We start from the raw sequence: 27345 nt of genomic DNA on the forward strand, positions 1-27345 counted from the left end.
TTATGTTTATGATTATGTAAATGAATTTTAGTGGGAATTTGAAGCTTAATCTAACCAGCTCAATTCCAAGTGCATTTTGGGCACAATTTCATGACTGCAACCGACATCTTGAAACTTCGATACAATCTGGCCAATCTGCCCTAAAGCAAATATTACCTTCCTGAAGTGAGGTGTCCTGAGATGTATGCAGTCAATGGGGCTGTTTTCTCCAGCTGCCTCCCTCTCTTCCACAGTTGTGTCCATGCGTGGGTGCCCCTAGAGAGGGGGCACACTGTTGGCCACTGGTACACAAAGGTTTCTGTGACCTGTGGACACTGATGGGCATCCTGGATACAGTGAGCAAAATCATAATTTGAAACATTTTTATGTTAGATTTGTCTTGTGATTGGCACCCTCCCATCTGTGAGAGATGATGGGAATGGAGCCTCAGAGCTTCGGTGAGGTCGCATGAGATCATCACTTCTGGTGGTTGAACAAGGTCGATTATGGAAAGGCCAAGTCTGCCACATGTGCCACACACACAGTTGTCCCTTGCCGATGGTGGGGGATGATCTCCACTGACACCTAGTTTGCAGGGCTTGCGGTCTGCTTTGGAGCTTCTGAAACCACATGTCTCTGTGGCGGAGAATTCCTGCCCACACCAGATTTGTCTTATTTTGGAACTTATTGTTTGTGCTCCTCCAAAAAGGGGGCACCTATAGTTTCAGGTTTAAGTGTTCCCATTTGATAATTTAATCCTTATCGATTAACTAAAGCAGAGCTGACTGCAGTACTCCAGATAGGATCTGACCGAGTTCACGCAACCAGTCCCCATAATTTAACCCTTTAATCCCTGGTTATATGTTTACACTTTTGCAACATTCCCTTCAAAGTGAGGGAGGGATCAGTTCCAGTTAATGAGTTGGATGGGTCTTCCCCTTTAAATGGTGTTGCGGGTAGGTTTAGGGTGTGAAGGGTAGGGTCGGTTGATCGGTGAGTTTATGGGTGAAGGGTGAAATATGGATCAGTTGATGGGGTGGGTAAGAGGTTGGTGAGTCAAAGATTGGGTAGGTGCGTTGGTTGATGAGTTTAGAGTGAAGGATAGCTGGGTTTGGGGGAGAGAGTTTGGTGGGTTTGTTTGGTTGATGGGTGAAGGGTTGAGTTGGGTTGGTCGGTTTGTTTAGGGCTGAAGGGTACGGTTGGTGGATTTAGGGGGTGAAGGGTGAGTTGGTTGATTGTGAAAGGGGTGAAGGCTGAGTCGGATGGTTGCTGGGTGGGTTTGAGGGTGAAGAGTAGGGTTTGTTGATTGGGGAAGGGGTGAGGTTAGTAGGTGGGTTTACGGGTGAAGAGTAGGGTTGGGTTGGTGGGTTGGCAAATTGGGGAAGGGTTGGGTAGATGTTGGTTTGCGGGTGAAACTGACCTGGTGGTTCTCGGTGGGAGGTCCCGGGGCGCTGGTTGCTTTTCTCTCCCCGGACGGGAGGCGGTGCAAGAGCCGCGCCCGGGACGGTGCAGAGGGGACTGGCTTGGGAGAGGAAGGGAATGCGGAGAGTCTGAACGGAGCGGCACGTTGTTGGAAAGACAGGAGGAAGTTTCTTCGGGAAGTGGGTGAGATGAGCGGCTCGGAGAGGCTGGCCAGCGAGCACCGGGGTGCCAGCCGCCGGACCAGCACCGCCAGCAGCGGCGGAGCTCCGGAGGGTCCGGGTGGACCACCCCGGTCAGTGTCCGCCGGCAGCTACTGGCAAGACCCGCTGGCTATCGACATCAGCCGCAGCGCAGTGCCGGCTCCGAAAGTCCGCAGCAGGGCACTCAGAGCTGTGTATGTGATCAATGAGACGGCGAGCCCCCAGTCCCAGGAAAGCCTGTCTCTCAAGTGCCTCCGGGAGGCTTGTGAAGATGCCCACGCCGCCCTGGAGACTGTGCCCTTCGGCAGGTTGGTGCTGGGGGAGACTGATACCTTGGATTGTTTCTACAACGCAGGTGAGTGACCCGGTAATCCCTTGCCCTCTCTACCTCTACCCAGCTCCTCTCCCTACCCCCTCCATCTCCGATCCCAACACCCCCTTGTTCCTGATGGAATATAGTGCTAGTCTTGTACAACATATTTGTATGAAAGTCAGCAGATTTTTGTGATAATGCTTATACTTAGTTGGAGAATAGGATCATGGAAAGAAATGTTTGCATTTAAAAAGCAACAACAACTTGTGTCTGTATAGCACACTGAACCTAGTGAAACTTCACAGGAATGTGAGCAAACAAAATTTGGCACTGAGCCACATAAGGTGCTATTAGGGCCAGTGGCCACAAGCTTGGTTAAAGGAGCATGTTAAGGGAGAAGAGAGAGGCCAAGAGGTTTAGGGAGGGAATTCCAGAACTTCTGGCCCTGGCAGTCATTAAAATGGGTTAGGCTCAGGTGGCCAGAATTAGAGTGCAGATATCTCAGAGGGTTGTAGGGCTGGAGGAGATTACAGAGATAGGGAGGAGGTGAGGCCATGGAGGGGTTTGAAAATAAGGATGAGAATTTTAAAATCGAGGCATTGCTTGACTGGGAGCCAATGTAGGTTAGTGAGCACAGGCCGAACAGCAAGAACTCTCATATTCTTCTTCAAAATATTGCCATAGGATCTTTTACATTCATTGACAGACAGAGCCTTGGTTTAACATTTCATTTGAAAGAAACCACCTCTGACAATGCAGCACTCCCTCAGTACTGCACCGAAGTGTCAGACTGGATTGTGTTCAAGTTCCTGGAGGAGGACTTGAACCTGGAACTTTCTAGTTTCTCTCCTCATCTTCATGAAACCCACCTCCTCCCTCCCTCCCTCCCTCCACCCTATTCCAACTAAATTGTTGACCACCCAACTTCCCTTTCTGGTCCGCTTGTTAGCTGATATCGTTAACCATTCTCTCTTTGAGTGCTGTCCCTGTCTCCTTGAAATCTGCTGTCATCATCCTTCACCTCAAAAAAACCTCTTGACCTCACCATCCTTGCAAACTACTGCCCCATCTCCAATCTCCCTTTCCTCTCCAAAGTCCTTGAACATGTTATCGCCTCCCAGATCGATGCCCATCTTTCCTGGAACTCTGTGTTTGAATCCTTCCAATCAGCTTTTACCCCACCACCATACCAAAATAGCTCTTATCAAAGTCACAAATGACATCCTCTGTGACTGACAAAGGTAAACTGACCTTTCTCATCCTTCTCGACCTGTCTTTCGCCTTTGACACAGTTGACCACACTGTCATCCTGTTCCTTATGGAAATTGTCCATTTTGGCAGGAAGAATAAAAAAGAAGCATATTATCTAAATGGTGAGAAATTGCAGAGCTCTGAGATGCTACATAATGTTCCAGGTACAGACTTGGTTCGGTGTCCTTTGAAGTTTCTTGGGATGTTTTATTATTTCAAAGTCGCTATATAAATACAAGTTGTTGTTGAACCTACAACTTCCTGACTCCAAGGGAAGATTCCACCCATTGAGCCACGACTGACCGAGAATAGGCAATGCATGTTTCCACTGAGAGATCTGCTCAGCAGCAGTGAAGTATTGCATAATTGGTTTGTGGAAAATAAACAGAATTTTCTTCACACATTCCAGATAGATCAAGAAATAAATTTGTTCTTGTCACATTATAAATACGTAGAAAAGAAAACTGTGCGGTGACATGGCAAGACAGCAGTTTGGGGCAAAAAGACCATTTGACTGTGCAGTTGCTTTTTCTGTTAGAGTTGCACAAGGGATGGGACAAAGTGGTAATGCACTCAATTCATAGAATCATAAAATGATACAGATAATGAAGGAGGCCATTTGACCCATTGTACCGATGCTGGCTCTTCAAAAGAGCCATTCAGTTCGTCCCACTCCCCTGGTCTTTCCTCATAGCTCTGCAGTTTTTTTCCTTTTCAAGTATTTATCCAATTCCTTTTTGAAAGTTGCTATTGAATCTGAATTCCACATCACAATAACCCTCTGCTTAAAAGATTCTCCTCATCTCCCCTCTGGTTCTTTTACAGTGGCAGATCAGGCTAAGAGAGAATGTAAGGAGAACAAGGCACCTAAACCCAGGCCTGCATGTTGGAACTAAAATCCAAACCAGCCAACCATTCCTGATATAAAAACAGAAAATGCTGGAAATACTCAGCAGGTCTGGCTGCATCTGTGGAGGGAGAAACAGAGATAACATTTCAGGTCGATGATCTTTCATCAGAACTGGGAAAAATTAGAGATGAAAGGGGGAGGGTGGGAAAAAGAACAAAAGGGAAGGTGTGTGGTAGGATAGAGATTAAATGACAAAAGGATTGATGGTGTAAGGCCAAAGGGACTGGTAATGGGAAGAGTAAAGAAACAAAAGATGTTTAGAGGACGTGTGAATGGCAGAATCCATGAACAGCTGCCGTCCGAAAGCAAAAAACAAGAGAAAAATGAGTTAAAACCAAAACCTTCAAAGGAAAGGAAACAAAATGAGGCAGAGATTACGGTCTGAAATTGCTTAACTTAATGTTGAGTCTGGAAGACTGTAAAGTGCTTAATCGAAAGATGAGGTGCTATTCCTGGAGCTTATGTCGAGCTTTAGTGGAACACTACAGGAAGACCAGGACAGATAAGTAAGCGTGAGAGCAAGGTGGAGAATTAAAATGACAGGCGACTGCAGGCTGAACGGAGGTGTTCAGCAAGACGGTCACCCAGTCTGCATTGGTCTCCCCAATGTAAAGGAGACCACATTGTGAGCAGTGAATACAGTATTTTAAATTGAAAGAATTCGCTGTTTCACCTGGAGGGAGTGTTTGGGGTCTTGGACGGTGAGGAGAGAGGCGGTAAAAGGGCAGGTGTTACATCTCCTGCACGGATAGGTGCCATGGAAGGGGAGGGGGTGTTGGAGGGTGATTGAGAAGTGGAACAAGGTGTCGTGGAGGGAATGGTTCCGTCGGAATTCTGAAAGGGGAGGGGCAGATGTGTTTGGTCGAGGCGTCGCACAGAATTGTTGCTGGAGGCTGATCCATTGAATACGGAGGCTGGTGAGGTAGAAGATGAGGACAAGGGGAGCCCTATCGTGGTTCTGAGAGGGAGGGGAGGAGCAGAAGTGCAGGAAATGGGACATACCCAGTTGAGGGCCCTGTGAAATCCTCGGTTGAGGAAAAAGGGAGACATATCAGAACTGCTGGTATGGTAGGTTGCATCATCGGAACAGAGGTGACGAAGGTGGGGAAACTGGGAGGATGGAATGGAGTCCTTACAGGAAGCAGGGTGTGAGGAAATGTAGTCAAGGTAGTTGTGTCAGTCAGTGGGCTTATAGTGAATATTCGTTGATAGCCTATCCTGGAAATGCAGACAAAGAAGTCAAGGAAAGGGAAGAGTCAGAGATAGACCATGTGAAGGTAAGAGAAGGGTGGAAATTGAAAGCAAAGTTGATGAAATTTTCCAGTTCAGGGTGAAAGCAGGAAGCGGCACTGATACAGTCATCAATGTAGTGGAAAAAGAGGTGAGGGAGGGGGCCCAAGTAAAACTGGAACAAGGAATGTTCCACATATCCCACAAAAAGACAGGCATAGCTAGGACTCATGCAGTTACACATAGCAACACTTGATATTTGGAGGAAGTGAGTGGAGTTAAAGGAGAAATTGTTCAATGCGAGAACAAGTTCGGCCAGGGGGAGGAGGGTGGTGGTGGATGGGAACTGGTTGCATCTATGTTCAAGGAAGAAGCGGAGAGCCCTCAGACCGTCCTGGTGGGGGATGGAGGTGTAGAGAGAATAGATGTCCATGGTGAAGCTGAGACATTTAGGGCCAGGAAATTGGAAACTGTTAAAGTGACGGAGAGCATTGGAAGAGTTACGGATGTGGGTGGGAAGAGACTGGACAAGGGGAGAAAAAAAAAGTTCAGACGGGAAGAAATCAGTTCAGTCGGGTAGGAACAGGCTGAAACAATAGGTCCTGCTTGTGGATCTTTGGAAGGAGGTAGAAGTGGGCTGTTCAGTGTTGGGAACTATGAGGTTGGAGGCCATGGATGAGGTCAGTGATAGTCTGGGGAACAATGGCTTGATGTTCTGCGGTGGGGTCATGGTCCAGGGGGAAGTAGGAGGAAGTGTCAGAGAGTTGCCATTTGGCTTCTGCAAGGTAGAGGTTGGTTTACCAGACAACAACCCTTTTCAGCAGGCTTGATGAGAATGGAGTGCAGCAAGTTCTGAGGGAGACAGGTTAGAGTGAGTGAGAGGAGCGGAGAAATTGAGACGGCCAGCAGTTCTCAATGAAAAGATTTAAGAGGGTAAGAGGCCAGAGGGAGGGGACCAGGTGGCGGGACAATACTGGAGACGGGTAAAAGGGTCTGCTGAGGGGGGAGGGGGGTGTGCATGTGCAGACTCCTAGCCAAAGAAGTGTGTGTGGAAGCAAAGGCATCAGAAAACCATTCCTGACAGTGGGTGAGGGGAGGGACTGGTGGGGAGGTGGGGGCAGGGTGGTGTGGTGAGGGTGTGGGCTAGTCTATACCTGGAACATTAAATAAACACATCACTGCTTCAGTAAACAGAAAATGCATCAACAACTCTTTGCATATACATCATTTATCCAGCCACAAAAATCTCTCAAAAAGTTTAAAATTCATGCTTTATCTTTTTATTACATTTTTAAATTTAAAAGGAATCTGATTACTTTCACTGAAAATAATTTCCTTGTAATGTCCCTGCTGGTCATTTTAAAAAAATCCTTAAAACAACTTTTCAGTTGAGAGTCTAATATTGTGAATGGAGTTTCATTAATATTTTTGACCAATATGATTGATTCACTTTTGGGAGCTTTGACTGATTGCTAATTGGTTGTTTGCATTGAGAGTTACGTATTGCTTTGGCTGTTTTGGAACATCACATTCCCTTCTTATTCAGTTGTGATTTATTGCTATTTTATGAATACGGAATTTAGACTAGTCGAGCCAATATGTGTGACACACACATTTGCATCAGGAAAACTGTGATGCCTGAGTGTGACACTGAAACATGATTCAGAAAATACAATGGACAAAACACATGCTTGTTGCATCATTTCAGGTCAGATGATACTTTAGAATGACAGGAATGTTAGGTCTGTAAGTTGGATCTTTGCCTGTTTAAGAATGCAAAGTAATTGAGTAAAAATAGTCTCAAAGGTCATTCAGAGTGTAATTGTTGTATAATCAGCTTGAGATGGTAATGTGCTTGGCATCTTGAGACTGCTGCTCAGAAGGACCTAGTATTTTAAAATTGTTTTCTCTTTGTCAGAACCAAGGATGAAATGTCTGGGTTTCTTTGTCTTTTTTTTCCAAGTATAATTGCTCAGACTGATTTTGACGTTAGAGAGTCCAGACATTGTGACTCCTATGTTAATGAGTATTTTGTGTTGTTAGAGGAATTTATCTGTAGACGCCCCAAATCCTGGCTTTGTTTCTTTTTTTGACAGATTGTTGATTTTATATGTTAATTAGCTGTAAGAAGTTTACTTTTAAGTGTGATATTAACATTACAAGTGGTGAAAAGGAAATCTACATACATCTGCTATGTTTATTATATTACAAGAGGCATAGCTCGTAACTCAAATGATGCACTGTTTTATGAGGACCGTGCTATGAATTATTCTGATGTGAAGGGAATCTTTTTCCCTTTAAGGGCACACATTCTAATTGCTGTTCGGTAAGCACTGGGTGAAGTTAGAGTTTAATTGCTGCTTAGATGCTAGGTCACAGCCTTAACTTGTAAGCATGTTTGCTGAGACATTATAGGCATTCTTCGTCAGTGTCAAATAACTACCTTTGTTTCTTTATGTTGCTAAACTCAAGTCGGGCACAGACATGTTTGGTCCTGTGATGTTCCTTTAACTTTTAAAAAATGTAACATTTAAAGTGCCTCAGTAGTGTGATGGCATCAATGATATCCATCCACTGATAGCAAGTTGAATGATGCGCTGTTTTATAGAGAGGAGCGTGAGGCCATATAATGCAGGATATGGATTTATGATAATTGGCCAAAGAATCAGAAGGGAGATGAGATTTCTTTTACAGAGTGAGTTGTCACTATTCTATGCATACAAAACTTGGTACAAATCAGGTGCATACTTTCAGTACCACGTGTGATGCCTTGAAGTTAAACACCTTATATAGTGGACATTAATGTTCATTCGCACCTCTTCTATGGTATTGCTAATGCTGACTCAGCAGTAATGGTGCTGCAGAGAGGTATTAGGTTGTGCATCCATCCACTGAAAGATTTTGGGAATAAGTATGTAAGTGATCTCAAAAGTTAACAAATCGTATTTCGATTTGGTTTCCAGGAAGTAAATAAATATTATTTTCCCTACCATGCAGCTAGGTAAATCATTTTCCCCTTGTATACCACAATTATATTAATAAATCTTTGCATGTATCATGGAGTCTCATTCCTGGCCATCAGTTTAGAGTTTGGTCAAGAAATATATCAAACATCAGAAAAAATTAACTTACTTTGCACATTTCCTTCTTTACCAAATATCTATGTCAAAGTATTCTAAACTACCAAAAAGATTTGATTAAATATACTTGAGCTCAAAACCTTTATTCAGGATCTCCCCCAAACCTGAACAATGCTACAGTTCTTTCAGAAGTTGCTATTCTTGCTGCTGTTTTTGAGTGTTGTCTCAGAATCAAATACAATAAATTCAACTGTTCTAATAATTTAGATTGTAATTGCCAACATTTCAATGCACCAAGGCTTCATACCTCATGCCTGTAACATTGTGTGTTGCTAAATAAATATCTACTGCTTGAATATAATAACCAACTTTCTATGCTCCTATGAAAATTACTTCAGGTAAGATTCCAAACAGCATGCTTTGTATTGTGTTGATGACTTTTTATATGTGCAAACAAAATTAAATTACCAATTTAACTGCTTGTAATAATTGGTGTTGTTGTAATAATGACTTCCTGGAACTCTGACCTGTGGTGACTCTCCCCCCCCCCCCCCACCTCCCCCCCCCCCCCCTTAATCTCTAACTTTCCTTTGGCTGGAAGCTTTGCTCCCAATGATCTTTCTTCATGGCAGCTCATATTATGAATTTTTCTTTTAATTTAAGTTTATTATATTGTATAAATTAATATTTGTTTAAATGCCCCTGCAAGCTAAAAGACTTGCTTTTAGATTTTTAAAAAACCTCTTTTTTTTTAAGATTGCTATTTGCAGCCAGCAAACACATAATCTTTCATCATAATATCCAGTTTTTGTCTGTCTGCACTGTTTTGCGTGGTCAGTTTAAGGGGCGTGTCTGCTAGTGGGTTTATTTGGTGGGCGGTGGAGCGCGTGACACACTGTGTGGTGCCAGTGGTTGGTGACAGGGGAGAGTGGGGTTTGGTGGAGAACAAAAACAGCGGAAGGTGAAGAGACAACGGCAAAGTTACCCTGGCTGGAGAGATTGCATCCGTGAAGGATGGGATGGGATTGCTGGGAGGGATGGGGATGGCATGGGAGGGGTCGATGAGATGATGTAATTGGTTTAAGTCTGGCAAAATGGCAGGGAGAGTTATTTGATACAATTTATTATTCAAAAGCTATTCTTTGTGCTAAGAATGAAGATTCACTAGATTTGAATGAAAACGTTTTAGAAAAGCTGTCGGGTGAATTAAAAGAATGCATCAGTGTTGCTTCTATAGATGAAGAAGATGATGACAGTCTATATCCTCCAGAGTCTCTACACTGTCTAACTCCGATGGACATACCACCACACAACTTAGATTCAAGGAAGGAGCAGTTATAGTGTTGCTATGAAACTTGAATCCTAATCAAGGACTTTGTCATGGAACAAGACTGACAGTTATAAACTGTTTTCTTTGATGGAGGTTGAAATTGTAACAGGCAAATTTCAATTAAATAGAATGTTTAGTCCTCGAATGATATTGAGCCCATCAGGTGCAATCCTGCCTTTTCAACTCAGGAGAGAACTGTTCCCAGTTAGACTTTTATATTCTATGACTATAAATAAGTCATAAGGCCAGCCTGTTGAGAACATTTGTATTTATATTCCTAGCCCTGTTTTTATGAAGGGACAGCTTTATGTAGCTTTTTCCAGAATGAGAAATTTTGATTCTGTTAAAATCTTTGGTGAAAGAATAATTAGCAATCCTGTATTTGAAGAAGTACTGTTGCAATAAAGTTACCAATTTGACTGCAAATATTTTGCGGGTCTCTGCGAGTTACCTATAATACTTTGAAAAATCAACAGCCAGTGACATTGAATGGAGTGAGTTCACAGCCATAGATGGTGAATCATTGGCAGGAAAGTCTGCTTAATTTATTGATTTTTGTGTGCCTGCTGTCTATCGATTTATTAATTAACTGGTTCCTGCAGCTATGCTAATTCATTGTTTATTAGTTTATTTAATTTGTTGTGCCCTCATTGACCTGTTGCTCCATCAATCTAGACATTTGTTGCTATCTCCACTACTCCATTCATTTATTGGTTTGGGGTGTTTGCTGGTCAACAAAATTACTAATTAACTGCGGCCACTTCTCCATTTGATTCCTGGTGCCTGCTGCTGTATGGTTTTATTGATTTGAGTGGCGGTGGTTGCTCCATTAGTGAATTCATTCCCTGGTGCCTTTGCTGCAATGTTGATCAGTTGTTGCCAGTGAGTGATGATGTAAGGGAAGGCGGAGTTTGGTTTACATTCCCTCACGTGGTGCCAAAAAAACACGTTATAAGTGAAGTTTTTAATTTATTTCTTGTATGAGCAGTGTCTGTTTTAGAAAGTATTGCCATTCACAGTTTTGAGAACATGGGGATTAGATTGTTCAACACTGTAAAAGTGTTGATGTTTGCAAAGGCACAGGTGATTGAGTAATATTCTATTGCTGCAAAACTTTTGACAAGGCTCAAAACACGATATGCTTACATTAATGAATCTATCATTTCCCGTGAGAGCACTGTTGGGCCGGCCTTCCATCTTGCACCCTCTCATAAACTTGTGATCATCCAAAAATCTTTTACTCGTATCCTAACTTATATCAAGCCCCATTCACTGATTACCCTTGTGCTTGCTGACCTGCATTGGTTCCCAGCTAAGCAGTGTCTTGATTTTAAAATTCTCATTCTTTATTTGCAAATCTCTCCATGGCCTCACCACTTCCTATCTCTGTAATCTTCTCGAGCCCTACAACCCTCCGTGATATCTGCACTCCTCCAATTCTAGCCTCTTGAGTATCCCTGATTTTACTCGCCCCACCATTGATGGACGTGCCTTCTGCTGACTAGGCCCTAAGCCTCTCCCTAAATGTCTCCGACTCTCTTCCTCTCTCTTCTTTAAGAAACTCTTTAAAACCTACTTCTCTGATCAAGATTCTGGCCATCTGCCCATATATCTCCTTATGTGGTTCAGTGTCAAATTGTCCTTGATAATCCTTTGATGAAGCACCTTGGGATGTTTTACTACATTAACGATGCTATATAAATCCAAGTTGTTAGTTTTTTTTTATTTTGTGAATTATTGGAAAACCATTACACTCTGGTTCAGGATTGAGGCTGGGCTGGAAACGAAAACCCTTTTCTGCCCTCATTCAGAACGACAGGATTCTCCTTGAAATAAATTTTTTTTTAGATCATAGCAGCATCAGCCAAGTTAAATGGTACGCCATCAAACCTAAGCCTTTAATTTCAGGTTAACTTTTGCTATGGCTGATGTTATAAAGAAAGGACATTCATTGAGATACTGCCTTTCATGTCTCAGGATGTCTTTGTAGCCAATGCAATACATTTGAAGTGCTGTCACTGTTTAAAGTAGACAAAGTGGAAGCAAAATTGCACAAGCTCCCACAAACATAAGTAAGATAATGATGATTGAGTGATAGATATGGTCCAGAACATAGAGAGATACAGCACTGAAACAGGCCCTTTGGCCCACTGAGTCTGTGCCGACCATCAACCACCCATTTATACTAATCCTACATTAATCCCATATTCCCTACCACATCCCCACCTTCCCTCAATTCTCCTACCGCCTACCTACACTAGGGGCAATTTACAATGGCCGATTTAACTATTGACCTGCAAGTCTTTGGCTGTGGGAGGAAACTGGAGCACCCGGCAGAAAACCCACGCGGTCAAAGGGAGAACTTGCGAACTCCGCACAGGCAGTACCCAGAACTGAACCCGGGTCACTGGAGCTGTGAGGCTGCGGTGCTAACCACTGCACCACTATCAGGGCAAACTCACCTGCTCCTCTTCAAAAGAGTGCCATTAGCCTTGGGTTAACATCTCATCTGGAAGATGCCACCTGCAACAGTGCAGCACTTCCTCAGTACTACCCTGGAATTTCAAGTTATGTGCTCAAGTCTCTGGAGTGAGACTTGAATCCCAACCCTCCTGACTCAGAGGCCACATACTACCCTCTAAGCCACGGCTGATTATGTGGCGCAGTGCGCATTAAAACTCACTTTGTATGATATGCAGGTCTGAGTGTGCAACCTTTGTGCCAGTGCAACTGCAGCCTATATTGAGCCAGGCAGATGCACCAGAAGGGCCAGCCCAGCACTTGGTTGCCAGGCAGCAGGTACCTTGGAATGCTCTACCTCAGTCTCCTGATTGACTAGCATTTCAGTGCAGCTGGTATGGCTGGGACCCAAAGTAAATGTATTTATTTACTTTCAATTCTTATTTTATTGCTGTGTGTGCTATGTGTTGTCATAGGTGGTTCAATGTTAGCGATTCGAAGTCCAACGTGGAATAAAGTAGTTCCACTCCTTAAAAGGAGAGGGGAAAGTGTGGTTTAAGTGCCTGAGATCTTGATGTTTCCCAGCTATTCATTAAAATGACAGTTGATTTGGAAGATAATCCAGGTTAGCGTTTCCTTGTGGAATCCTGAATATTCTCCGTGTGTATGATAGGACAGCGGGCTGGAGAGATTAACTGACAAGGAGGTCATGGGGTAAAGGAAATTAGGCATGCTACAGCCTACTGGACTGAACATTGAGTTCGATAATTTCAGAGCATGACTGCCTCTTTTTTTTACTTTTATTTTATTCCCTTTTTTTTTTGTTTTTTACCATGTGCCTGCCAACTGGGTTTTTTATGTTTGTGCTTTTGGCTAGAGCTGCTCATTATTCTGTCATAAACATTTTCTCTGCATTAATGTTTTGTCTTTCAACACATCATTAGCACACTCCTTCCCTTTTGTTGTCTTTTCCCCCACCCATGCTTTATTTGCTTAAAGCCTATTACATTTCTAACCTTTGCCAGTTCTGATGAAGGTCACTGACCTGAAATGTTAACTTCTCTCTCCACAGATGCTACCAGACCTGCTGAGTATTTCCAGAACTTTCAGTTTTTATTTACTTGAGATCTAAATCTAGGGAGTATCGAGGGAGTGCTGCACTGTGGGAGGTGCATTCTTTCGGACAAACGTTAAACAGAGGTTCCATCTGCTCTCTCAGGTGGGTGTAAAAGATCCCATGGCACTAGGATCCTCGGCAACGTGGAATGCTCCTCCTGTGCAATGTGGGAAGTCAGGGACACTTCCAGTGTCCAGGGTGAACACGCGTGCAGGACGTGTCTGCAGCTGCAGCTACTTGGAAATCCGCGTTTTGGATCTGGAGCAGCGGCTGGAGACATTATGGAGCATCCGTGAGTCTGAGAACATTGTGGATAGCACGTACAAGTACGTGGTCACACCACAGGTAAAGACTGCTCGGGCAGAAAGGGAATGGGTGACTGCCAGGCAGAGTAGAAGAACTAAGCAGGTAGTGCAGGAGTCCCCTGGGTCCATCTCCCTTTCTAACAGATTTTCCACTTTGGATACTGTTGGGGGAGATAGCTTTTCAGGGGAAAGCAGCAAGAGCCCAGTCTGTGGTACCACAGGTGGCTCAGCTGCACAGGAGGGGAGGAAAAGGAGTGGAAGAGCTATAGTGATAGGGGATTCTATCGTAAGGGGTACAGATAGGCATTTCTGTGGTCGCAAACATGACTCCAGGATGGCATGTTGCCTCCCTGGTGCTAGGGTCAATGATGTCATGGAGCAGCTGCAGGACATTCTGAAGGGGGAAGGTGAACAGTCAGAGGTCATGGTACACATTGGTACCAACAACATAGGTAGAAAGAGGGATGAGGTCCTGCAACAAGAATTTAGGGAGCTAGGTAGCAGATTAAAAAGCAGGACCTCAAAGGTTGTAATCTCTGGATTACTGCCGGTACCACATGCTAGTGAGTATAGGAATAGGAGGATAGAACAGATGAATGTGTGGCTGAAGACATGGTGCAGGAGGGAGGGCTTTAGTTTCCTGGAGCACTGGGTCTGTTTCTGGCAAAGGTGGGACCTGTACAAGTTGGACGGGTTGCACCTGAACTGGAACGGGATCAACATCCTTGCTGGGAGGTTTGCTAGTGCTGTTGGCGGGGGATGGGGGGAGGGGGTTAAACTAACTTGGCAGGGGGATGGGATACAGAGTGGAGATACAATAGGGGGTGATGCACAGTCAAATATAGAAGCGAAACTGAGTCAGTCTGGAAGGCAGAGCAAATATAGATCTGTTCAGGCACAAGTGAAAAATGCAAGGGTGGATTGCATCTATTTTAATGCAAAGAGTCTTACTAGTAAGGCAGATGAATTGAGGGCGATGATTAGCACATGGGGTTATGGTATTACTGTTATCACAGAGATATGGTTGAGGGAGGGGCAGGACTGGCAGCTCAATATTCCAGGGTATAGAATCTACAGGGGAAGAGGTAAAAGAGGAGGTGGCATTGCACTGTTGATCAAGGATTCAATTACTGCAGTGAGGAGGGTTGATATCTTAGAAGGTTCCGTAAATGAGGCCATATGGGTAGAACTTAAAAACAAAAAGGGGGCAATCACTTGGCTGGGAGTGTACTACAGGCCTCCAAAACACTCAGGGAGAGATAGAGGAGCAGATATGTAGACAAATCTCAGAGAGGTGTAAAAATAATAGGGTAATAATATTCAGGGATTTCAACTTCCCCAATATCAGCTGGGCTAGTCTTAGTGCTAAAGGCTTAAAGGGGGCAGAATTCTTAAAATGCATACAGGAGAGCTTTTTGAGCCAGTACGTAGAAAGTCCTACAAGAAAAGGGGCAGTACTGGACCTAATCCTAGGGAATGAAGCTTGACAAGTGGCAGAAGTGGCAGTGGGGGAGCATTTCAGGGATAGTGACCATAACTCTGTAAGATTTAAGGTAGTTATGGAAAAGGACAAAGATGGACTGGAAATAAAGGTACTGAATTGGAGGAAGGCTAAAGTGGACTGGGAGCAGCTACTTGTAAGAAAGTCTACATCAGACCAGTGGAAGTCATTCAAAGAGGAAATAGTGCGAGTTCAGAGCCAACATGTACCCATTAAGGTGAAGGGTAGGACAAACAAGTCTAGGGAACCCTGGATGTCAAGGGAGATAGAGGATTGGATCATGAAAAAAAGGAGGCTTATGGCAGATTCAGTGCGCTGAAAACAGTGGAGGCCCTAGACGAGTATAGAAAGTGTAGGGGGGTACTTAAAAAAAGTAATTAGGAGAGCGAAGAGGGGACATGAGAAAACACTGGCGGGCTAGATAAAGGAAAGTCCTAAGGCATTTTATAAGTATATTAAGGGCAAGAGGATAGCCAGGGAAAGATTAGGGCCCATTAGTGACCAAAGTGGCAATGTGTGTGTGGAGCCGGAGGATATAGGTGAGGTTTCAAATGATTACTTTTCATCTGTGTTCACTCTGGAGAAGGATGATGTAGGTGTAGAGATCAGGGAGGGGGATTGTGATATACTTGAACATATTAACATTGGAAGGGAGGAAATATTAGCTGTTTTAGCGGGCTTAAAAGTGGATAAATCCCCAGGTCTAGATGAGATATAACCCAGGCTGTTATGTGAGGCAAGGGAGGAGATAGCAGGGGCTCTAACAAATTTTACAATCCTCTCTGGCCACAGGAGAGGTACCAGACGATTGGAGGACAGCGAATGTGGTACCATTATTCGAGAAGATTAGCAGGGATAAACAAGGTAATTACAGTCCGGTGAGTCTAACATCAGTGGTAGGGAAACTATTGGAAAAAATTCTGAGAGACAGGATTAATCTCCACTTGGAGAGGCAGGGATTAATCAAGGATCGTCAGCATGGCTTAGTCAGGGGGAGATTGTGTCTAACTTGATTGAATTTTTCGAGGCGGTGACTAGATGAGGGTAGTCATCATTGACTTCAATAAGGCTTTTGATAAGGTCCTGCATGGGAGATTGGTTAAGAAGGTAACAGCCCATGGGATCCAGGGCAATTTGGCAAATTGGATCCAAAATTGGCTTCGTGGCAGGAGGCAGAGGTGATGGTCGAGGGTTATTTTTGTGAATGGAAGCCTGTGACCAGTGGTGTACCGCAGGGATTGGTGCTGGGACCCTTGCTGTTTGTAGTGTACATTAATGAATATAGGAGGTATGATCAGTCAGTTTGCAGATGACACGAAAATTGGTGTCGTAAATAGTAAGGAGGAAAGCCTTAGATTATAGGACGATATAGATGGGCTGGTAAGATGGGCGGAGCTGTGGCAAATGGAATTTAATCTAGAGAAGTGTGAGGTGATGCATTTTGAGAAGACTAGCAAGGTAAGGGAATATGCAATGGATGGTCAGACCCTAGGAAGTACAGAGGGTCAGAGGGACCTTGGTGTACTTGTCCATATATCACTGAAGGCAGCAGCACAGGTAGATAAGGTGGTTAGGAAGGCATATGGGATACTTGCCTTTATTAGCTGAGGCATAGAATATAAAAGCAGGGAGGTTATGTTGGAGCTGTATAAACACTAGTTAGGCCACAGCTGGAGTACTGTGTACAGTTCTGGTCACCACACTATAGGAAGGATGTGATTGCACTGGAGAGGGTGCAGAGGAGATTCACCAGGATGTTGCCTGGACTGGAGCATTTCAGCTATGAAGAGAGACTGAAAAGGCTAGGGTTGTTTTTCTTAGAGCAGAGAAGGCTGAGGAGGGACCTGATTGAGGTATACAAAATTATGAGGGGCATTGATAGGTTTGATAGGAAGAAAATTTTTCCCTTAGTGGAGGGGTCAATAACCAGGGGGCATAGATTTAAGGTAAGGGGTAGGAGGTTTAGAGGGGATTTGAGGAAAAATGTTTTCACTCAGAGAGTGGTTGGAATCTGGAACGCACTGCCTGAAGAGGTGGTAGAGGCAGGAATCCTCACAACATTTAAGAAGTATTTAGATGAGCTCTTGAAATGCCATAGCATACAAGGCTACGGGTCAAGTGCTGGAAAATGGGATTAGAATAGTTAGGTGCTTGATGGCCAGCACAGACACGATGGGCTGAAGGGCCTGTTTCTGTGCTGTATAACTCTATGACTATTTTGAGAAAGAACAGGGGTGTCCTCCCCAGAGTCCAGGGCAACATACATCCTTCAATCAACTTCACTAGAAGAAAAGTTATCTGGTCATTAACGCATTGCTGTTTGAGGGACCTTGCTGTGTGAAAAATGCCTGCCTTGTTTCTGAGATTAATATCGTGTCTACACTTTACAAAGTACTGTTTTGGCTGTAAACTGTTTGGGGACATGTTGAGGTCAGGAAAGTCTCATATAAATGCAAGTTCTTTTGTTCATTCTGTCACTGAAGTGGATACACTGCAGTGATGCCAGCCTAAGAGATGGCTTGGCTGATCTGGTGATGGGCAAGGGGCTACTTTACTGCTGCACTATGGGAATTGAAACCAGCCTCGAGTGTTCTTGTTACGCACGATGGAAATGTTATCCAGGTGCCGCTGTGTCTTGTGTGAAGAGGCAATTCACTATCCGTCTAACCCATGCTCTGCTTGACCTGTGGCCACAGTTAATCTCTGCCCATGTTGTTAGAGCAGGAAAAATGGGCAGGCTTTTAGCTTCTGATTGTTTCTCAGTAACACTGCTGGAAGTGGGCATGTGTGTAAATGTCAGAAGAGGACAGCGTTGGGCTCAACAGTGATGCTGACATGTTTAAATTGGAGCTGGTCCAGTTCCTGGCTCAGGTTGATATCACTGTACACACAAGGTAGGCACAATGTTGGGTAAATACACCCTCATGGTCACTGTGGTCCCTTGGACTCATTTTGATTGCCTTTGGGAGGCTTAGAGAGGAATTTCCTAGAAATCTTCATTCCCTGAATTGGCCTAGGATTTTTATTTTGCCTTTCCCAGGAGATTATATGGCTGGTGGTGGCTGGGAGTATTTAGTGTCATGATGCTTCGTTGCAATGTGACTGTAGCGAACAGTCTTGATGGAGCAGCTGGTTCTTTTCCTGTCTGTCATTTTCACATGTATCTGATAATATAGCCTGGCCAATGTTTCCACTAGCAAAAGAATAATGACACTTGAGTGAGCTGATGGACTGTGACCAGGGTCGGTGGAAGGATTTTTCAATAAGGAGACGTCAGGAGAAATTAGAAAGGTGACTTGAAGATAAAGTGTTGTTGTACCAGGTTATTTGACTCAAATTACAATTGCAGAATTGGAGGATAAGTACAAGGTGATAATCCTCAGACATGAAATCAGAAGAATTCTTTATCAGCGAAACACTGAAGACTTGAAGATAATTGACAAAAGAATCATGGGGAGACGTGATTGTTTTTCACGCAGCGAGTTGTTACGATCTGGAATGCTTTGCAGAAAAGGTGGTGGAAACAGATTCAATAATAAGTTTCAAAAGGGAATTGAAGATATACTTGAAAAGAATTGCAGTGCTATGGGGAAAGAGCAGAGGAATGGGACTAATTGGGTGCCAGCACAGGCATGATGGACCGAATGGCCTCATGTGCTGGAAGATTCTTTTGAGGATTTATTAGAATAAGGTCAGACGTCGCTGACTAAATAAGCTATTGAATGCAATTGTTTCTGTGCCTCATGGCTCATGAAATGTTATCTGTGGATTGCAAGGTATTATGGTTGACCAGGATAGTTTACAATGTTTAATCACACTATAACCAACTGTGCAGTTTTAAAAGCATAAGTTATGGAATTAAAAAATGTTGACGCTGTTTCAATGGACAAGTGTTGGGGACCAGCTGATTGTTCCTGAACTCCTCCTGCCTGCAATGATGTTGCTATTCCACGTTGATGCTGCAGTTGCAATGTCAGGGATTACAATTTGGGTTGTAATTATGAGGGTTTAATTATGAGGACAAGTTGAAAAAAACCTGGCTTGTATTCCTTTGAGTCAAGGAGATTGAGGGGTGATCTGATTGAGATGTTTAAAATGTTAAATGGTAGAGACAGGGAAACTATTTACTCTGGTGAGGGAATCCAGAGCAAGGGAGTATTGTCTTAAAATTAGAGCTGGGCCATTCAGGAGTGAAATCAGGAAGCATTTTTTTCACACAAAGGATAATGGAAATCTTGAAATCTCTCCCCCAAAAGGCTGTGGATGCTGGATGACAGTTGGACCTGTAAAGATTGAGTTTGATTGGGTTTTAATGGGGAAGGTTGTTAAGGAATATGGAGTGAAGTTGGATAAAGGGAGGCGGTGGCATACTGGTATTATCACTGGACTAGTAACCCAGAGACCAAGGGTATTGATCTGGAGACATGGGTTCGAATCCCATCACAGCAGAAGGTTCCATTTGAATTTAATTAATAAATCTGGGATGTCGATTGTTGTAAAAACCCATCTGGTTCACTAATGTCCTTCAGGGAAGGAGATCTGCTGTCCTTACCTGGTCTGGCCCACATGTGACTCCAGACCCATAGCAATGTGGTTGACTCTTACATGCCCTCTGAAATGGCCAAGCAAGCCACTCAGTTGTACCTAACCGCTACAAAGTCAATAAAAAGGAATGAAACCGGACGGATCACCCGGCATTGACCTAGGCACCAGAAATGACAACGGCAAACGCAGCCCTGTCGACCCTGCAAAGTCCTCCTTACTAACAGCTGGGGGCTTGTGCCAAAATTGTGAGAGCTGTCCCACAGACCAGTCAAGCAACAGCCTGACATAGTCATACTCACGGAATCATACCTGACAGACAATGTCCCAGACACTGCAATCACTATCCCTGGGTGGCGGGACAGTGGTCTACAGTAGGGAGGGAGTTTCCCTGGGAATCCTCAACATCGACTCTGGACTCCATGAAGCCTGATGGCATCAGGTCAAATATGGGCAAGGTAACCACCTGCTGCCCTCCCTCAGCTGATGAGTCAGTACTCCTCCATGTTGAACATCGCTTGGAGGAAGCACTGAGGGTGGCAAGGGCACAGAATGTACTCTGGGTGGGGGACTTCAATGTCCATCACCAAGAGTGGCTCGGTAGCACCACTACTGACCGAGCTGGCAGAGTCCTAAAGGACATAGCTGCTAGACTGGGTATGCGGCAGGTGGTGGGGGAACCAACACGAGGGAAAAACATATTTAACCTTGTCCTCACCAATCTGCCTGGCACAGATGCTTCTGTCCATGACTGTATTGGTAGGAGTGACCACCGCACAGTCCTTGTGGAGATGAAGTCCCGCCTTCACATTGAGGATACCGTCCATCGTGTTCTGTGGCAATACCACCGTGCTAAATAGAATAGATTTTGAACAGATCTAGCAATGCAAAACTGGGCATCCATGAGGCGCTGTGGGCCATCAGCAGCAGCAGAATTGTACTCAACCACAGTCTGTAACCTCATGGCCTGGCATATCCCCCACTCTACCATTAGCATCAAGCCAGGAGACCAACCCTGGTTCAATGAAGAGTGCAGGAGGGCATGCCAGGAGCAGCACCAGGTATACCTCAAAATGAGGTGTCAACCTGGGGAAGCTACAACCCAGGACTACTTGCATGCCAAACTGCGTAAGCAGCATGCAATGGACATAGCTAAGCGATCCCATAACCAATGGATCAGATCTAAGCTCTGCAGTCCTGCCACATCCAGCCGTGAATGGTGGTGGACAATTAAATAACTAACTGGAGGAGGTGGCTCCACAAATATCCCCATCCACAATGATGGGGGAGCCCAGCACATCAGTGCGAAAGATAAGGCAGAAGCATTTGCAACAATCTCCAGCCAGAAGTGCCAAGTTAGTGATCCATCTCAGCCCCCTCCTGAAGTCCCCAGCATTACAGATGCCAGACTTCAGCCAATTCGATTCACTCCGCGTGATATCAAGAAACGACTGAAGGCACTGGATACTGCAAAGGCTATGGGTACTGACAATATTCCAGCAATAGTACTGAAGACCTGTGCTCCAGAACTTGCCACACCCCTAGCCAAGCTGTTCCAGTACAGCTACAACACTGGCATCTACCCGGCAATTTGGAAAATTGCCCAGGTATGTCCTGTACACACAAAGCAGGACTAGTCCAACCCGGCCAATTACTGCCCCATCAGTCTACTCTCAATCATCAGCAAAATGATGGAAGGTGTCATCCACAGTGCCATCAAGCAGCACTTGCTTAGCAATAACCTGCTCAGTGATGCCCAGTTTGGGTTCCAACAGGGCCACTCAGCACCTGACCTCAATACAGCCTTGGTTCAAACATGGACAAAAGAGCTGAACTCAAGAGGTGAGGTGACAGTGACTGCCCTTGACATCAAGACAGCATTTGACTGAGTATGGCATCAATGAGCCCTTGCAAAACTGGAGTCAATGGGAATCAGGGGGGAAACTCTGCTGGTTAGAGTCATACCTAGCACAAATGAAGATGGCTGTGATTGTTGGAGGTCAATCATCTGAGCTCCAGGACATCCTGAGCTGCAGGAGTTCCTCAGGGTAGTGTCCTAGGCCCAACCATCTTCAGCTGCTCAATGAATGACCTTCCTTCAATCATAAGGTCAGAAGTGGGGATGTTCGCTGATGATTGCACAATGTTCAACACCATTCGCAACTCCTCAAATACTGAAGCAGTCCGTGTAGAAATGCAGCAAGACAATATCCAGGCTTGGGCTGATAAGTGACAAGTAACATTTGCGCCACACAAGTGCCAGGCAATGACCATCTCCAACAAGAGAGAATCTAACTGTCTCCTCTTGACATTCAATGGCATTACCATCGCTGAATCCCCCACTATCAACATCCTCGGGGCTACCATTGACCAGAAACTGAACTGGAGTAGCCATATAAATACCGTGGCTACAAGAGCAGGTCAGAGGCTAGGAATCCTGTGGCGAGTAACTCACCTCCTGACTCCCCAAAGCCTGTCCACCATCTACAAGGCACAAGTCAGGAGTGTGATGGAATACCCTCCACTTGCCTGGATGGATGCAGCTCCAACAACACTCAAGAAGCTTGACACCATCCAGGACAAAGCAGCTTGCTTGATTGGCACACCATCCTCAACATTCCCTCCACCACCGATGCACAGTGGCAGCAGTGTGTACCATCTACAAGATGCAATGCAGCAACGCACCAAGGCTCCTTAGACAGCACCTTCCAAACCCGCGACCTCTACCACCTCGAAGGACAAGAGCAGCAGATGCCTGAAAGTTCCCCTCCAAGTCACACACCATCCTGACTTGGAACTATATCACCGTTCCTTCACTGTCACTGGGTCAAAATCCTGGAACTCCCTTCCTAACAGCACTGTGGGTGTACCTACCTCACATGGACTGCAGCGGTTCAAGAAGGCAGCTCACCACCACCTTCTCAAGGGCAATTAGGGATGGGTAATAAATGCTGGCATAGCCAGTGACGCCCACCTCCCATGAATGAATAAAAAAAAATGCAGTTGAGTTGCAGATAAGGCACGAGCCGGTTGAATGGTGGAACAGGTTCAAGTGGCCTCCTCCTGTTCCTAATATTTCTTTGTAAAACAATACAAAAATCTTTTTTTTCAATGGCTATGGAAATTGAGCTGTCAGCAATCATGGAATCGACCCCAATTCATTTAGATTCCGAGGAGAGGTTCTGTAAACTTTCACCCGATTCCCACAGAAGAAAATCTCAAGCAAAACTCAACAGTGTTCTAATCCTGCATCCTTCATTATTACTTCCTCCTAGATCTACCATGTTTCTTGGCTTGGTATTTCAATGGTGGTGTTCATATCCCTCAGAAGTTTCAATAGTTGGGAAAAGTTCCTGATGGTGCAGATTGCATGAGTTTTGAGGATAAGCCTCTGGTGCTGGATTCTCTTAGTGTTTGGTTTGTGCCAAATGAGGTATGAATGAATGAATAAATTAATACATTGCATTAATTAGCAAATGCATTAATGCATTAAAACATTAATTTCAGGAACTTTCTCTGGATTGTGTAAAAATATCGCACGTTACAGTGATGTGTCCATTCAATCCCTCTCCTTCCCCTCCCTGTGCAGACTTGCTGATCTCAGCTGTGCGTCTGGAAGTGGAAGCCAGGCCTATTCCAAATACCAAGCGTCCAGTGTTGTGAGCCTGCTCTCAGTTGGCTGATAGGGAACCTAGGTGTAGGTCATTCTTTGGACCTCCAAGCCAATGGGATGTGGTGGGTTGGGGGGGGCGTTAGTGACGCTGGGGGGTGCAGGAGATCGAAGGTTGAGGGAAGGAACAAAATGAGGGGAAAAAAATAGACAGTCACATATTCTTCAACTAATCGGAAAGTAACCCAGCCTTTGTGCAAGGTTGGTCAGATTTTCGAAGTGCTCCATTAATGGTGTTGTCTCCAGATGTTGCAGTGGTGGAGTTAAGTGACCCTTACTGTCAGCCTTCACTCTTCTATCACCTTGGCGTACGTGAGAGTTTCAGCATGACGAACAACATAGTCCTTTGCTGCGATACTAATCTGACAACACTACAGTCACTGCAGGTAAGAGGGTCCATATATCTCTAACATGTCGTGCTCCTTCCTTCGTTCCCTTATTACTGGGTTTTAGCTGTGTGCCCGAGCTTGTAATCTCCAGCTTCCCTCATATAGATTGGGCCTGAGGGACATTTGTCTGAAGGTTGTGTTAAAATTCTCTTCACTGGGGTGTGTCAGCAGCTCTCCACTTGTGTTTTGAGGTTAAATATAGCTGATAACTAAAGGTCTTCTCAACCCCAGCTGGTAAAGCATGCTTAAAATCATTCCCTTTACTTGTACAGGATTCCTCTTTGCTCTCTCTCTTCCATACGTGATGTTTCCTTTAGGTAGAAGGGTCTGTACCAAACCCATTTGATATGTTGTTGTCTGATTCTCTCTGTGATCAGATGATAAGGATTATGCATATACAAAAGGAAGAACTGGACCTGTTTTTCTGTCATGGGCCAAAACTTCTACCAATCCAAGGTTAGGGCCGATTAGTGTTGTGTGCAGATTTGCTGCAGCCATCCTCTCTCTTGAAAAGCCCACCTTCAACTCATTTGTCCTTTCATCCTGTTGGCCCATCTAAGAGTGCTGTTACTGTGCCATGCTCCTTGACGACATCGTCAGCCACTCACCTCAGTGCTGACCTCTGCCACAGCTCCCTGTGGGACCCTCCAGTCCAGTTTCTGCCCTGTCCACACCATGACACAAAGTCCAGCCAGGCCAAAGTCAGCTTCTGTGCTTGTGACCATGCTGCATTATCCCTCCTTGCCCTCCTCAATCTCTCTGCACTGTTGGGCCATTTGACCTTCCAGTACCTTTCTGCTGTGCTTCTCCTCTGCAGAACTGCCCCCGTTAAGCTTCAATTCTACCACAGCCAGTTAATTTCCAACGTTGGCTTCTCTTCCTGTCTGTTTGCATTACTCCAACATTCTATCTTTGGCCCCATTCTTTTCTTCATTATTTTCAGGATGGTGTTATTTCCCACATAAGAAAACGAAAGAACTTGCATTTATATAGCACCTACAGAAACGCTTTCACACAAGTGCACCCATGGGGGTAGCCCTCAAGCTGAACACAGCCTGTATGAGTAACACTGATATGGTGCCTGTCCCTTACTGAGCTGTTACCTGGGAACGAGGAGAGGGAGAAAGTCCACTCAAGAAATCCTTCAGCAAGTTGAACAATTATGTTAAAAACAATTTAGTTTGGCACTTTGTTCCCAGATTACAGGGAGGCGGTAACGTAGTGGTAATGTCACTGGACTAGTAATCCAGAGCCCAGGCCAATGCTCTGGGGACATGGTTTCAAATCCCATCAGAGCAGATGGTGAAATTTGAATTCAATTCATAAATCTGGAATTAAAAGCTTGTCTAATGGTGACCATGAAACCATTGTCAATTGTTTCAAAAACTCATCTGGTTCACTAACGTCCTTTCGGGAAGGAAGTCTGCATGCGACCCCAGACCCACAGCAATGTGGTTGACTCTAAAAATGCCCTCTGAGCAAGCCACTCCGTTCAAGGGCAGTTAGGGATGGGCAACAAATGCTGGCCTAGCCAGCGAAGCCCAAATCCCACAAAATGGATTAAAAAAAAATTAGGCCTATTAATCAGCCTAAAAGCAGTGAAAGTGCACGGTTCACAGACAGATCCCCAGGGAACAGGCTTGCATTTAAAGGTAACACACAAAAACATCACAGCAAGCAACAGCTGGGATAACTACATTGATTGTAGAGGTCATGGAAGGTGCTATATAAATGCAAAACCAAATCGAGGAATTCCAACTCTGAATTAGTTGGATAATAAGTGAGGTGATGAATCCTAGCTGAACATTTATTGTTTGTTAATGAGATTTCCAAGATGGTGAATAAAATTTTCCAAAATGAACATCCTTTAGTTGGAGATGAGACCTCTTAAAGGTTCCTCTGTTGTTCCAATAACCCAAACAGGAATAAATTGGTTGCCGCGTTTCCCATATTACAGCAGTAAGTACTACACTTCAGTAAGTACTTCATTGTAAAGCACTTTGGGATGTCCGGTGGTCATGAAGGCACCATCTCAATGCATGTCTTTTAAAAAAAATTAATATGTATTAAGCAACTACTTGACTCAAGTCATGTGAGCAATAACGGATACATCACTGATATGCAAACACTATAATCATTTTGGAATTGATGTATTGTTGGTGGAAAGCTGGCATTATTCCAGATGTTGCTTGTGATGTTTTTCCTTCTTACGTTTTCATGCAAGCCTGTTCCCTGGGGATCTGACTGTGAACCGTGCAGTGTTCTTTCACTGCTTTAATGCTAATTAATAGGCCTCATCTGGGAACAAAGTGCAAAACGAAATTGCTTTTCACGTAATTGTTCAACTTGCTGAAGGATTTCTTGCGTGGACTTTCTCCCTCTCCTAGTTCCCAGGTAACAGCACAGTAAGGATCCGCTCAGTCTGAAAGCATGACCCCGAGCTTCCGGTTGCTTGCCATTTAAACACACTCTCATGCCCATATGTTTGTCCTGGGCTTGCTGCAGTGTTCCAGTGAACATCAACGCAAGCTCAAGGAACAGCATCTCATTTACCGATTAGGCACGCTACAGCCTGCCGGACTGAACATTGAGATCAATAATTTTAGAGCATGATGGGCCCCCCTTTTTATTTTTAGTTATTATTTTTTCTTTGTTTATTTTATTTTAGTTTGTTTCTTCATTTTTTTGAACCACTCTTTTTTTCATGTTTGTGCTTTGGCCCAGAGCTGTTCATTTTTCTGTCAATTAACACCTTCTCTGTACTAATGCTTTGTCTTTCAGCACACCATTAACATACCGTTTGCTTTTGCTCCATGACCTTCTGGTCAGTTATTCTCTGCGACCCTGTCCTATCAACACCTTCCCTTTTGATATCTGTTGCCCCACCCCCTTTGCTTAAAACCTATTACATTTCTAACCTTTGCCAGTTCTGATGAAAGGTCACGGACCTGAAACGTTAACCCTGCTTCTCTCTCCACAGATGCTGCCAGACCTGCTGGGTTTTTCCAGCAATTCTTGTTTTTATTGCAGATTTCCAGCATCTGCAGTATTTTGCTTTTATTTAGCATAAGGGACAAGCACCATATCAGTGTTACTAATCCAGGCTGTGTTCAGCTTGAGGGCTACTCCCTTGGGTGCACTTGTGTGCTAAATGTGGCCACAGAACTGGCACTGCCAAGATCTCCAGCCTGTGCTCCCTTGGACTCTGGGTCCCCACGGGGAGCTCAGGGTCATCCTGATGATTGTGGCAGCAGTTTCTGAACCATATAATTTACAACACAAATACAAACTAAATCTGGCAATGGAGAGAAGTGGAATCAGATCCCTGGAGGAGGGACTGTCTCTCCACTTCAATCCACATCCAGTAAAGTCTTATTACTATAGGCTGACTATTTCAGCCTGTCACTGCATTTGACAAGAGGAGGTGGTCAGTTAACCCTTTGCCGACTAATAAATATTTGTACATCTCCTCAGGAGGCCAGTGGCTTGATAATCCTTGATGTTTGAAAATATAAAATTGGAGCACTGCTCTTCTCCAAACTGTTCTTTTGAAGTCAATTTTTTAAATTAACTTTTTATTCATTTTCTGTTTTGTTTGCAGGACATCATTTGTCAGAGAAATATGGTACGTTTCCATGGCAACCAT

General features: G+C 44.4%; 1 protein-coding gene across 5 annotated transcripts in view; it reads left to right on the plus strand.

The window, feature by feature from the left end:
- Positions 1-1496: 1496 nt before the first annotated feature.
- LOC137347077 (mitogen-activated protein kinase kinase kinase 5-like) overlaps positions 1497-27345 on the plus strand; it is a 296319-nt gene continuing 270470 nt past the window's right edge. For 3 of the 5 annotated variants that reach the window (XM_068011119.1, XM_068011121.1, XM_068011123.1), the window contains exons 1-3: positions 1497-1956; positions 23557-23696; positions 27301-27324. In XM_068011119.1, coding sequence (XP_067867220.1) covers positions 1590-1956; positions 23557-23696; positions 27301-27324 — 531 coding nt within the window. In that variant the 5' untranslated portion in view covers positions 1497-1589. The remainder of the gene's footprint in view (positions 1957-23556; positions 23697-27300; positions 27325-27345) is intronic. The other 2 variants (XM_068011120.1, XM_068011122.1) reach the window with 1 other exon arrangement.

Source organism: Heterodontus francisci, chromosome 31 (assembly GCF_036365525.1).
Source record: "Heterodontus francisci isolate sHetFra1 chromosome 31, sHetFra1.hap1, whole genome shotgun sequence".
NCBI classification, from domain to species: domain Eukaryota; kingdom Metazoa; phylum Chordata; class Chondrichthyes; order Heterodontiformes; family Heterodontidae; genus Heterodontus; species Heterodontus francisci.